The sequence below is a fragment of the Cyanistes caeruleus genome, chromosome 16 (assembly GCF_971803275.1).
Source record: "Cyanistes caeruleus chromosome 16, bCyaCae1.hap1.1, whole genome shotgun sequence".
NCBI lineage: Eukaryota > Metazoa > Chordata > Aves > Passeriformes > Paridae > Cyanistes > Cyanistes caeruleus.
This window is the reverse complement of record NC_141716.1, coordinates 5,622,847-5,637,283: the sequence shown is the minus strand read 5'-3', so window position 1 is coordinate 5,637,283 and position 14,437 is coordinate 5,622,847. Positions and strand designations below refer to the sequence as shown.

The 14,437-nt window shown below is 45.8% G+C and overlaps 1 protein-coding gene across 1 annotated transcript; it reads left to right on the top strand.

Annotated features, from left to right (window-relative positions):
- Nucleotides 1–4,832: 4,832 nt before the first annotated feature.
- Nucleotides 4,833–11,331, top strand: BHLHE23 (basic helix-loop-helix family member e23). Its single transcript, XM_023939653.2, has one exon. It carries the CDS (start codon nucleotides 4,930–4,932, stop codon nucleotides 5,602–5,604), a length of 675 nt encoding a protein of 224 aa, XP_023795421.1. The 5' UTR covers nucleotides 4,833–4,929; the 3' UTR covers nucleotides 5,605–11,331.
- Nucleotides 11,332–14,437: the final 3,106 nt, after the last annotated feature.

The window sequence follows — 14,437 nt, the reverse complement described above, 5'->3', positions numbered from 1 at the left end:
ACCTATCCCAGAGGCTTGTACTTGTTTAACAAACTCTAACTTTGAATAAACTGCTTCAAAACAACCTTTAAAGTTGCATGAAGATTTCCCTTTTGGAAGTCTCCTTCATAAAATGCCCTCCTAGGTCTTCGAATGGACAACTGCTGGTGAGAGCCTGGCTTTGTCATCACTGTTTTGTTGTACTGAAACTCTTCATGCTGCTGTTAAAGCTGTAGGAATTGTGGTGGTCTTTGCAGGATCAGGCACTAATGGAAGCTTTCACTGCCTTTTATATTACCATGAACACAATTACTGTAGGAGAATCACAAGCACAGGCTCTGCACACCCACCTGATTTCTCAGGCTAGGTTTTATAAGCAGAATCAAACTCCTTGTTAGGACCTGAGAGAGCTTCAGGACTGAGAACAGGAGTCTGACCTGCAGAGTCCTGTGTCTTAGCCTTAAGATTCCCCAAAATAAAAGTGATACATTCCTGCATGCCTGGGGAATTTTTGGGAGGAAAGCCTCAGCTGTGTGACAGACAAGTGATAAACAAGGAATCAGCAGAAACACAAATACTTCAGCAGCTCCAGTTCTCGTTGCACTCCTGTCATGCTTCCATGACCTCTGGCTAGTCCAGACCTGTGTTTTTGGCACACACCTGCCAGAATGTGCTCCGCCTGCTTTCCCCACCTTGGCTTTTTATCTCTATCCACCAATCATTTCCAAACAGCCAGACCCAGCACAGCATTGCCACAGCTCGTGCATTTTCTATGCAGTTGTTCTTGCTGGTTTCGTGCTGTTACACAGAGGGGATGAAGTATCCACCCACCACTTCCAGCAGTTCGGGGAGCTTCCAGTAGAGTAACCCCGCTCATCCACCCGCTCATCCTTTTGCACTCAGCAGAAAATGAGCCAATCACATAATTTGATGCTTGAACACTTCCTCGCTTTCCAGCCTCCTTGTGTTTGGATATAAGATGCAAATCCTGACGTGCTCGCAGCAGTGAGCAGGGCTGTATTTCCCGGGATCCGTAGCACAGGTTTGGGATGACAACCTGAGACCCGAAGGCGCTCACGGCTCTTACTGTGCCCCTCAGCCTTGGGGATCACTTCGGAATTTGTAGCGCTTTGCCCGCCCCTGGCTCGATGCCGAGGAGCCGGGTGGGTGCCGGGGGGCGGTGGGTGCCCGATCCCCTCCGGTGGTCGCTAGATGTCAGCACGGGACCGCCAGCCGGCCCCGGGGACGCGACAGACCCCGGCCCGACAAACCCGCACCGCTCCTGGGAACCACAGACCCCGGCCCGACAAACCCGCACCGCTCCTGTGAGCCACAGACCCATCCCAACAAACCCACACCGCTCCTGGGAATGACAGACCCCATCCCAACAAACCCGCATCTCTCCTGGGAACCACAGACCCCGGCCCGACAAACCCGCACCGCCCCTGGGAGCCACAGACCCCGGCCCGACAAACCCGCACCGCTCCCGGGAATGACAGACCCATCCCAACAAACCCGCACCGCCCCTGGGAACCACAGACCCATCCCAACAAACCCGCATCTCTCCTGGGAACCACAGACCCCGGCCCGACAAACCCGCACCGCTCCTGGGAGCCACAGACCCCGGCCCGACAAACCCGCACCGCTCCTGGGAACCACAGACCCATCCCAACAAACCCGCATCTCTCCTGGGAACCACAGACCCCGGCCCGACAAACCCGCACCGCCCCTGGGAACCACAGACCCCGGCCCGACAAACCCGCACCGCTCCCGGGATCACAGACCCATCCCAACAAACCCGCATCTCTCCTGGGAACCACAGACCCATCCCAACAAACCCGCATCTCTCCTGGGAACCACAGACCCATCCCAACAAACCCGCACCGCTCCCGGGAATGACAGACCCATCCCAACAAACCCGCACCGCCCCTGGGAACCACAGACCCATCCCAACAAACCCGCACCGCTCCCGGGAGTGACAGACCCATCCCAACAAACCCACACCGCTCCTGGGAATGACAGACCCATCCCAACAAACCCGCACCGCTCCTGTGAGCCACAGACCCCGGCCCGACAAACCCGCACCGCTCCTGGGAACCACAGACCCCGGCCCGACAAACCCGCACCGCTCCCGGGAGTGACAGACAGATTTCATTTTCTGCCATGATCTTACACCTGACTCACTCCTTTCTGCTTTTTTGTTTTGTTTTGGGGTGTTTTGGGGGTTTTTTGCTTTTTTTTTGTTTGGGTTTTTTTTTGTTCTAGTCCAACACATCAAAATCTAAATTCCTGATTCTCAGTTTTCAGTGAGAAACTGGGTTGAGTATTTTCAAAGATGTCTATTAACAGCTGCAATTTGAGGGAGAAGTTCAAAGCAAATTCTTCCATGTGCACTTTTTGGTAGCACATTAATCCTGAATGGATTTCAGATTCATATGGGCTCCAAATGATTTCTCTAAGCTGTGTGTTTTGGAATTACATATAAAGCATCAAATCCTCCTGCTCTGCTCTCCTGTAGCATATGCACTTCCCAAGCTACCCTTCAGTGTTGAAATAACCCTTGAGGAACTAATCTGTTTAATAAACCATGGGAGACCCTGTGTGAGAAGTGTTTGCTTCTAATTTTCAGCCCACTTAGATGCACGTGACATTCTTAGAAAGCCAGCAATACTTGTATTGTGCCTTTACAACCAGAATTCCTGGAAGTTTATTAACATCACTGGTTCTTCTCATTGCAGGATCTTAACACATTACCAAAAAAGCAAATTATTTCTAGCAGGGGACAATCCTGCTTTTAACATTTCCTCTACATCTTTCTAATGGAATTACTTATGCCAATGATGATATTCTGGTATCTCCTTTCCATTTGTTGTGACCTGGAGTGTGGGAGTGGCTCCAGAGATGAGAAGTCACGCTGAGCTCACTTGCATTTGAAAGTCACAGTGGATGTATTGAGTGTCACCATGAATATACAGAGTGATCTGTCCCAGGAGTAGCTAAGTGGTTCAATTCTCATAAAACAATTAAGTTACTAAAATCAGTAATTGGTCTTCATGGTTGGATAAGCTCGATAAGGGGAGCAAAAGGAAGATGTGACCATATTGTAACATTCAAACACTAGAGGTGAGGTAAGCGAACATCAGTGAAAAGTGTGATGGACAAACCTGCTGCACACTCTGATGCCAGGCTCAGACAGAGCCAGTTTTATGTGCTCCACTCCTCCAAAAATCAGGAACACAACCTCCCAGATGTGCACTCGCAGAGCAGGGGAGCAGCCTGGTTCAGGCAGCAGCTCTGCAAGCACAGCTGAGGGTGAATGTGTCACTGCTCATCTCAGCTCTCCTGGCTCTGATGTGGAGAAGGAAGGGAGACAAGCTCGTCATTTCATGTTAGCACACGGCACACAGGGAGGTGATGGGAAGAGGACAAGCCAACTATGCTTTAGAGAGGGCCTGAGAAAAACAAACCACATTCTGGAAGAAGCCACCTGTCACTGTAACACCCAGGCTATTTACTACAGCAGATAATCTGCCAGGTGCATCTGCAGCAACTGGTTGCATCTGCCTGCAGGCAATATCCTCCTGCTCATATCTATGTGTCACTGCACAGGATTCAGGATTCAGGATTCAGGATTCAGGATTCAGGATTCAGGATTCAGGATTCAGGATTCAGGATTCAGGATTCAGGATTCATCCCATCCTTTCCAAGCAGATGGTTGAGGGGCCTGGACCAGGCACATGTCATGCATGGAGAAAGCCTGAATGCCCTTATGCTGTGTATAAAACCAACCTCAGAAATATGGAACAGTTTCCAAACTCTAGAAAAGAAAGGAATTGTGACCTCTTTTTGTTGCAATTAAAGTTTAGTCCCTTTTTGTCATCTTGATGCAGGAATATGGGACTAAACACCCTGATTGTCCTTCTCCATGCAGCTCCACCTTTGCCAGTGGCTGCCTCGGATTCTCCTTGAGGTTCCTGCATGGATCAGACACCACCAGTCACGGTGATGGTCCTTCCCAGCCTGCAGGCCATGCTGTGCTTTGTGTCCTGTCCCAGGGTCACTGCTGGCACCCACAGCTGGGAAGATGCAGAGTCCCTTCAGAGGAGGGCTGGGTGATCAGAGATCAAGCCCTTTCCTGGCACATGGAAGGGAGAAACACTGTGAGCCCCCAAAGAAAATGGGAATAGATGGGGCCTTTGCCTTGGAAATCTCCCTGCACAATAGGTGCCTTGTCTGTCAACCCCACCTGAACCACCACGACTGGGTCTCAGGCACTGTGTGTGCCCTGCTGCTTCCCTGAGCCTCCAGCATCCAGGGACAGTGTGCTAAACTGGGAAGGGAAGGGAAGGGAAGGGAAGGGAAGGGAAGGGAAGGGAAGGGAAGGGAAGGGAAGGGAAGGGAAGGGAAGGGAAGGGAAGGGAAGGGAAGGGAAGGGAAGGGAAGGGAAGGGAAGGGAAGGGAAGGGAAGGGAAGGGAAGGGAAGGGAAGGGAAGGGAAGGGAAGGGAAGGGAAGGGAAGGGAAGGGAAGGGAAGGGAAGGGAAGGGAAGGGAAGGGAAGGGAAGGGAAGGGAAGGGAAGGGAAGGGAAGGGAAGGGAAGGGAAGGGAAGGGAAGGGAAGGGAAGGGAAGGGAAGGGAAGGGAAGGGAAGGGAAGGGAAGGGAAGGGAAGGGAAGGGAAGGGAAGGGAAGGGAAGGGAAGGGAAGGGAAGGGAAGGGAAGGGAAGGGAAGGGAAGGGAAGGGAAGGGAAGGGAAGGGAAGGGCGCTGCCCTGCGATTGGCGGCGGGTGTCCCCGCGGCCCCTGTCGGCGATATAAGTGCGGCGGGGCCGTTCTGCGCTCACTGCCCGCCCCCAGCCCGGGCGCAGCGCCGAGCGGAGCGGAGCGGAGCGGCGGGGCCGCCTCCTCCTCCTCCTCAGCGCCCAGGCAGCGGCGGCCGAGCGGGATCGCCGGCGATGGCTGAGCTCAAGTCGCTGGGCAGCGAGGCGTACCTGGCGCTGGCCCCGGGCTACGGGCCCTCGGCTTTCGCCTACGGAGCCGTGCGAGGGGGCGCCGAGGGCCCGCGGGGCCCCTACGCGGGGAGCGGCGGGGCGGACTTCCACGCCGGGGCAATGGGCAAGTCGGCGGAGAGCAGCGGCGAGCAGAGCGGAGACGAGGAGGACGGCTTCGAGGCGGGCGTGAAGGGCGGCCCGGGCTTCGAGCGAGAGGGGAAGCTGAAGGGGGGAGCCCTGGGCAAGAAGCCCAAGGAGCAGCGCTCGCTGCGCCTCAGCATCAACGCGAGGGAGCGGCGGCGGATGCACGACCTGAACGACGCGCTGGACGGGCTGCGCTCCGTCATCCCCTACGCCCACAGCCCCTCGGTGCGGAAACTCTCCAAAATCGCCACGCTGCTCCTGGCCAAGAACTACATCCTCATGCAGGCGCAGGCCCTGGAGGAGATGCGGCGGCTGGTGGCCTACCTGAACCAGGGCCAGGCGCTGAGCGCCCCGCTGCCCGCCACCCTCAACCCCTTCGGACAGTCGCCCGTGTTCCCCTTCGGCGGCGCGGCCGTGCCCGGCTGCCCCGAGAAATGCACTGCCTTCACAGGAGCCGCCTCCGCCCTCTGCAAACACTGTAACGACAAGCCTTGACTTCCGCCTTCTTCGGGCTTTTCCTTTCTTTTGCTTTAGTTTTGGGTTATTTTTTGGTTTGGGTTGGGTTTTGTTTTGTTTTTGTTTTTTTTTTGGTTGGTTGGTTTGGTTCTTTTCCGTGCACTTTTCACTGCCATCAGCCCTGGCTTCCTTCCATCAGTTAAGTCTGGGCTTTCTTTTTTGTTCTTCTCTTAAATACCACCCCCTCCCCATTTGGAAATATTTGGCAGTTCACGTGGACCCCCCAAAACACCCACTTTCTACTTTATTTAGTTCCCCCCTCACATGCAACTTCATCTGTAGAGTTATTTCCTTCCCAGCCTGTCAGTGGATTGTGAGCGTAATGTTGCTTTTCGCTTGCTCTGAGCTACAAAGTTTTTGAGCAGTTTTGAAACAGAACTATAGAAAAACAGAGAGGGAGAGAGATCTGGAAATGGAAACCTCAGCGAATTTGCCTTGGCATGATCGACCTGTGTTAAAAATAGATTTAAAGGAGGGAGGGGAAGCAAAATCCAGCTGCAAACTATGCAATGTTTCAGAATCATGGGCGGAGGGGATTCTGTGTAGCCAGCTGGGGTTGGACTGCACCCGCAAATCCAAATGGAAATCATTTGGTCAGTGCTCACGGGAGGGGGGATGTCCAGTACTCTTGCTTAAAACAGTTGATGCTTCAAAGTAAGATGCTTTTTTTTTTTTTTCTCTCTTAAAAAAATTAACCCGTTATTGGACTGAGAGGAACCTGTGATTGTATGCTAATGCTTGCTGTTTGCCTGTTTCTCAGCTTGGTTAAGTTTTCCAGATGATTTTCCAAAGTCGTTGCTCATCATGATGAACAAAGCAAAAGGTGACTTAACATATTTATATGTATTTATAATAAATAAAAGACATGAATAACCACTTTCTCTGTCCTACATGTCTCTAAAACCAGATGGCAGTCCCTGCAGAACCCCTGCTGGAGCCAGGTAAAGCAGAAATGGATGTGACAGGAGCAGCTGAGTGAACTTAGGGGAATGATCAGAATACTTGGGAAAAGCTTGCGGATGTTCAGCTCCTTATCAGCAGTGATTTGCACTTTTTCTCCAGTTTCTCCTGAGCCATGAGCACACAAAAAAAGTTGCTTATGTCTGAGTTAAGCAGGCAGGGGTTTAGGCTGTGTGCTCTGGCATTTGCTGGGGTAGGTTGTGCCCTGACAGTGGTGTTTGATCGAGGTTGTTGCAGCAGCGAGCTTAGCTCTGAGCACACCCATGGAAAACATGGCAGGGAAGGAAATCGCTTAAAGACTCTGCTTATCCCTTTGGCTCAGTTTTCTGTTCTATCCACACCTTGACCCAACATCTGGGGTTTGGGCCACTTAATATCATGACTGAACTAATGATCTCTTGCCAATGTTGACTGTGTTCGTACAAGTTACAAAGTGCGTCTCTCGCTGGCTGAGTTCGCGGTGTCGCTTGCGTTGGTTTAATTTGGTTTTCTGGTTTATGTTGTTAAATGCTTTGGTGCCTTGTATGCTTCACTAGTCATTATATAATAATGATAATAATAATTGAGGTGCATTCAGTGCTTTCTGTTTGGGTTGGAAATACCCATCCAATGTCAGAGCAACCACGTAAACTGGTACAGTCGCAGCCTCAGGGGCTCGAGCTGTCCGTGGCCATTTGTGTTAGGAGTGGGGTGTAACTATTTAGGGTTATTAAACCAATTTCCATGCCTGTCGCTAGTGTTATGCTAATTTGAAAAGGACTGCCATCCCTCTGAAGCGCTTGTCCATGGCACTTAATTTTAATTAATACATTTCCAAAAGACTTTTTGTGTTTGGAAAATGAAGTGTGTGATTAAGCCTTATTCATAAAGACATATGTTTAAAACTGGTTCCTGCTCATTTCCATTTTTATATCTTCATTTCTTTCCTGTAATTAAAAAAAAAAAAAAGAAAAGAAAAGAAAAAGAAACGAGTAGTTTTACAGAACATTTTATTTCTTGTACCTTTTTCCATAAAAGAAAATTTTGAAAGTGCTCTTAAAGCACGTCTGATGAAGTGAAAGCCAACCAAAACCCCGACTGAAGCAAAAATTACTGGAAACTGCAGATCAGCAAAGGTCACTTAAAATTTTGCAGACTGAGTTGTTGCTAGGAAATATTTGGAAAAAAAAAAAGGCCAGTTTAACAGGGAATCATAATTTTTAATAGATGTATGTTACTTCTGGTTAAAACTACAGAAGATTGATTACATTTAAATGGAGATTAGCTTAACTGTTCTTTTTTCACCAAAGCTAAAATAGTTGGAGAATAAGGTACTTAACAGCTCAATATTTCATCTGAGTTTGGTTTAGTTAAAGACTTAAGGCTAAAAATAATGGAATCTGTAATTGCTTCTTTGTCAAATAATTATAGCCCAAAAAAGAAATCTTACTAATTTCAGAGCCTAAAAACTCTTACACAGTAAGAGACAAGATATTTTTGGAATGATGGGTTTTAGTACAGTGATTGTTTTAAATCTTTCCCTTTCATTTACATCAGTAAAAACTTGCTCATATTATCATACCTACCTAGAATCCTAAAATTCTACCTTCTGAGAATCCTTTAAATATTCAGAAGGTTCTTCAAAAACCCACTTGGAATTAAATGATCTCAGGAGGCTAAATAAGGGATTTCAAAAATAAAAGGGAAAACCTGAATTAAAAATTTTTTGAAAGGAAAAATGTCAAGTTTGACTATTTAAGTGCTGTTAAAAGGCCAGATATTACAAACAAGTGTAGAATTTATCAAAACAATACTAAAGGCAATTAACCTTAAAGTACAACAGTTTCAATTCAAAAGGAAAAAGAAGACAAATCATAACTTTTCCTGCAACAAACAATATTAAGCTAAACCTAACTTTTAACTTCTCAGTTAATCTGGAAGCCCAGACCTGTCAGCTGCTTCTGGCCACCCCGGACTTGCAGGATTTTTGCTGGAGCTGGGATGGAGCCCATTCTGAGCCCTCTGAGTTTCCCATGACAGGAAGGCACCTGCTCCGAGGTGATTTCCACCGTGCTGAGCTGCTGCTAAAACTGCTACCAAGAGAATGCCTCATACTTCTCAAAGATGATTTTGTTGGGAGGGGATAAACGAGCAGCTGACCGTTGCATTTGTGTGTGTGAAGCATCAGTGCTAACCTTGCAGATGTGCGTGGTTATCCTGAGGATGAAGTCCTCCTGTACTTGTCATTTGTTTTTCCCCTTCTCTGGCATATTTTGTGTACCATGTAAGGTTTGAAGTGTCTGTTTCCATTTGGTGTTACAGAGAATATGAAGGGAGGGCTTGAGAAAAACTGAAGATCTTTTTTTTTTTTTCTGCTCAAATGTTCTTGTTATGATGCCTGCTTTTTTTTTTTTTTTTTTTAAAGAAGGATTTATTGTGTATGCTCAGATGGAACTGAAATACAGATCGTGTGTTCTAATGTACTTATTATCCTAAGTTGTTCATACTTGGAAAACATAATGCCAACTTTTAATTAAATATAATATATTGTTTTCTAACCTCACTTAGTTTTTCTTTAAACTCCAAGACTGAGCAGCAAGAAGTGTCAGAAAGAGGAAATGCTTCTTCTATTGCATTTTTTGTGTAATTCTTGTCACTAACCAAAATGAAGGTTTTACTAACCAATATACATAATATCACTAATAGGGGATTGGAAACTGCTGTCAGCTTGCACTACATTAGCCCAGGTTTAACATTAACAGTTGAGCCTGCAAGGTAAAATGTTCTTTAACCAAACACAGTTAAGCAACAGGTTTGAAAATGGAGAGTCCAGAAGGCAGCTGTCTACCTCTGATGCCAGCAAAAAGTTAAATCAGTTTGAGTTCCTGAGCATGAGAATCATGAAGCTTTCCTTGTCCTTTGATCCATATCTCTGATTTTGTGGCATTCTCTAACAATACCTGAATATTGCTGCACGCTGAGCTTGTTTCCAAGACTTTAGAAAGTGATTGCTTTCTGTTCTCAGATCACTTTCTGGTATTGTCCTTTACATGTACATTTCTATAATTTCCATTTTCTAATAGCATTTGACATTTTTCAGGGTGAAATGAACGTAGGGCCTAACCCTGGCGCTGTTTTGCACATTGGCAACGTTGTTGATATTGGTGACAAGACGGGGCTTGGCGCTCCGGGGCACAGCGGTGGTTTCTGACCCAACAAGCCACCTTTAAGAGGCTTCAGAGGCCCAGAAAAATGTGTACAAGCTTTACACATTTATTATATCAGCCTTGTAGCTTGTGTAAGGTGTAGGGCACGGTGGATAAACCCCTCACTTAAGAGGTCTTGTGGCTTTTCAGCCTGAACCTGCTCATCGACAGCGAGAGTCGCGGCACGTCCCGCCAGGCTGGGTCCTCACCTGCAGCAGGTCTCCAGCCCAGTTTGCCACAGCTGGAATTATTTAGTTCACAGTTTAGGAGAATAAAACCAAGCATTCCATGTTTCACTTCCACAGCATTGTGTTCATCAGGTGTGTTCCTTGAGTGGACTCTTGAAAACAAGAGGTTGGACCCTGCAGCGTTACTGAAATTTGTTTTACCTGCGCTTGTTCCTTGCCATGTGAGTTATCAGGAGAGAAATCATTGCTTTGTTCTGAATCAGTGAAAATACTTCTAAAGAATGCTAAAATACACCACCAATATTTCCAATTTTCAAAACTGTTTTTATATTGTTCTCTGTCATTTGATAGAATTTTGATTAGTATTGCAGAGTAGAAAAGTTGGGGGCGTTTTGTTTTCACTAATCCTGATTAAGGCTAGAAAAGACTCTTGATTACAGTAATTTTAATAATGTAAATTTGTTTGTGATATGTCTTTAGTCTTTAATCCCCTTTGGCATTCCATTCAAAGGGAGATGAAAATTTCAGGGATTTATAACATTTAAATCAATCGTTCCATGAATGTTTCTCAGGCAGTTTTTCTCCTACCTGAAATAAAAAAATACCTAAATGGGTATGTAACATATTTTGTGATCAGATTAGAAATACATTTGCATGTAGTTTTTGTGGGAAAATAGCTTAATATCGAGCACTTTCTCTTTACAATAAAGTATATGTGCATAAGAGAAAATGGAACCAATTATCAAAACCAATAATATATTTGAGATCTTTGCTATTCATTCAGGTGTTTTGAAGTAGGATTTTCATGAAGGACTTTATATAATCTTTTGATAATCAAAATTCACATTAATTCTTTTAGCCATTACCCCAAATTTTTATTTCTATTTGTATTTATGAATACATACAGCTTTTAAATTATCCATTTAAGTTTTTTAAATATTCTTAGCTTTGTTTCACAATAGTAAAATCTGAGTTAATGTTTATTCCTGAAACATGGAACAGTTTTGAGCCTTGTATTTTGTAACCCTTGTATTTTTTTTAAGACCAAATAGATTAATCTTAAGCATTAGCATTACAATAAACTAATGTATAGTCAATTTAATTCAGAGTGAAAATAAAGGGGGTTATTTTTTTTTTTTTTTGCTATGGTTAAGGCAGTGAAATTTTCAGAACAAAGACTTGCAGAAGACAAAACACAAGTACTTAAGGTCTTACAACACAGAGAAGGAGAGTGTGCTGTTTTTCAAACTCCTTGCCCTGGTGGAGCAGCTCAAATATATCTATATTTAAATTATTTAACAGCTTATTTTAATTTTTAAGTCTTCCAATTCATCAGTGATTCATGTTCATTAAAATCTGCTCTGTTAATGCCATTTGTATTTGCTCAATTCCTCTTCCCCCACGCTAACACTGATGTTTTGTGTGTTTGTGTGTGTCGATACAGAATCGTACCAGGAATATAACCCAACCTTCCTCAGCTACCAATGGGGAAAAAAAAACCCAACAAAAACTATCTGCTCTTTTGCCTTAAGTATTTCAAAGGGAAAAAACATGGCTGAGCAAAAAAACATCACCCCAGTTTTTCCTCCAAGCCCACTTTTGTCTAAAGTAATGAGGCCATAGTCAGTTGGCTCCGAGGAGGGTTGTGATTTAGTGTGACGTACAGTGAATCATTGCAGATCCATTCGGACTGCATTCGTTATTTTAATGAGACACAGGCAAATCTGTTTTTTGGCCGCAAACCTTAAGATGCAAGCATAATGTGAAATGGTTGTTGATTGCCACAAGGCAACTGACATTATGGATTTTTATCGCCATCATTATGCACTTTAAAACTCCCCACATCCCAGGATATTCATCCCCTTTCCTTCCCTCCTGTGAATGACAGGGAAGCCACAACATTGACATTTAAAAGTGAAAAGCCCATCTATTTAATTTCTGGGCTTATTAAAACCTTACATCGCATCCTCTGGTCTGCACTTTATTATTTATATTTTTTTTTTATTCACGCTTTCCCAGAAGAGGAGGAAAACCCCCACTGCAGCACGGTCACCCAAAAAAGGTCACATTCAGTTGGGCGACAGCAGCACTAGGTCCCCACCAGCCTCTGCTTGATGTAGTATAAGAAATGACAATGAGGCGGGCATATCTGTGCCCCAGCAGTAATCACAATAATGGTGTTCATCAGAATTTACCAGTGCTGAACTTTTCCAGAGTCTGGAGCAATGCTTCCTCCTCAGTGCTACCAGTAAGGGATTTATTGTGCTCGTGTCTGCCTTCAAGCAAAGGGCACCCATTCGATTGTTGAAGAAAACACTTTCAAAATGAGGTTGTGCTGGTAAATGTGGTTGTGTGTGTGGGCATGTTTGTCAGTGTAAAATGCATATGTTGATGCATATGTGTAGTGTCTTCACGCATGCATTCACGAATGAGTGTTCCTATAATTTATTTACCTTCTGTGTCTTCTTTCTGTCATTTTCTGATGGTTTTACTAGCATGTTTTAATATGTTTTCATGAAATTTTGTACAACATCATTTGGCTCTAGCACAGGAAGATCCATTGCACAAAAATCACTGGTCTCCTGAAAAATTGCTTTGGCCTGTTCAAGCCAACAAACTCACAAAATAATATTTTTCATCGTTTTATTTTATCCTTAATAAAAAGAAGTGATGTTTTGGGACAGTACAGGGTGTTGGTTTCCCATTTTGCCACTGGCAGCTTTGCAGTGGGAATGACAGAGAAGCAGCATACCTTTGCTTTCCCTGGTTTCCAAATGCATCCATCCTATTTTTATTGATTTGCTGAAAGTAAATCTCATGTCTTGTGCTCTTCACACAGATGTCATGAAGAAATCCTTATGCCTTCCATTTGACAATTACATTACCTTAAGTATTTTTTATCTCCTGGCAGCTTCAGTGTAAAGCAAACTCTCCAGCTGACAGCCATAGTGGGTGCACTCAGTGTTTACAGCAGAACTGAGGCTGTAGGGGAAAAAGATGAAAATCTTTTGCAAAATGTTAAAATGGCTGCTGACTTGGAGGCCTCTGGCTCAGTTTTACATCCTTTCCGATGTCCAAGAAAATACAATTTTACTTCCAACAAGTTTTCTCCCCTTGGCTTTTTCCCTCTCGTTCCTGAGTCGGTTTCGTGGAAGATTTGAGGACAGAAAACACTTTAGTTACAGGAGCTCTATTACTCCTAACTGCCCCTGTTGCAATTGGATGTGGCACTGTATAGAATAATCTTGGTTCCTGGAGATTGCACAGCACAGGAGAGCTCATTCCTGTCTGACTAGACTCCTTTCAGGTGCTTACTTGTAGCAGTCCACAAAAACCCTTTCTTGGCGGTAAGCAATGCACAAAGAGCACCTTCTCACTGCTGTTTCTCTCCTGTGTAGGTTCTTTATTTCACCAAAATTCCAAATAATTTTATTTCAACAAAATTATTTCACCCAAAATTCCCTGTCAGGCAAGAGTTTTCCTTTTCTTTTTGTTTTCACCTTCTTATTTTAGTTCTCGTCCCCACTAATTCTCTCCCCTGTAAATGCTTCCGCCCTCGGTGGCTTTCTGATCCAGCCTGCAGACAGATTTACTCCTATAGAAATACACGATAAATTAATTTTTGACCACATTGAGTGTGTGTGCCTGTAGATATTTTTTTTTTGGTTTGTTTTTTTTTTTTGTTTGTTTGTTGTTTGTTTTTTAGAGTTAAATCCAATTTGGAAGCAGTATGTGATCATTTCAGAGGAATTCTGGAGACTTCCTTCCCCAGTTGCCTTGCCCTGAGGCACAGAAAAGATCAAGGCGTGTGCCCGTGGACACACAGTGACTGGAGCCGGTGGCTGCCCAGATCTGAATTTAGATGATGTGCTCTTCCTGCTTCCCTGCATGAGCCCCACATCTCTCTGCCTCCCCGGCAGCATCCACACTGACATCTTCCCTCCCTCCTCACTCTCGGGGTCCCTGGGAAGATCAGCCCTCTGCTGTGGCAGTGGTGTCACCCAAGTCACCTCCTGCTTCCTCTGGAGCAGTGACAGCCACTTGGGAAGGAGGTGTAGCTACATCTTGGCTATATTCTCGCAGTCCCCTGCTGCTACAGTAGCCCGAGGCGACTCGAAGCTACCCTGGGGACCAGCCAGTCCCCAGCTGCTCCCGAGTGGAGGAGCAGAAAGGTGGCTTCAAGCCATCTTTGTTCTCCAATCCTCGTCTTGTGCTGAGCCCGGTCAAGCCATAGGGGAGAATCTGGGCCAGGGTTTATGAAATGCTTTGCTACAGAAACTTGCCCTGGCTGCCAAACGCATCTTTCTGGTTCTCTGAGCTCCCGTGTCCTGCCCTTCTCTTCCTGCCCTGCAAAGATTCCAGCCGGATCTCTGTGAAAGCACCGCTCTGTAACGTGAAGTGTCATCGCCGGGCTGTCCTTTGCTGCTTTCTCTGTGTCTCTGTCAGTGCTGGAGCCCCGGCTCAGCCCCCGAGAGAGCC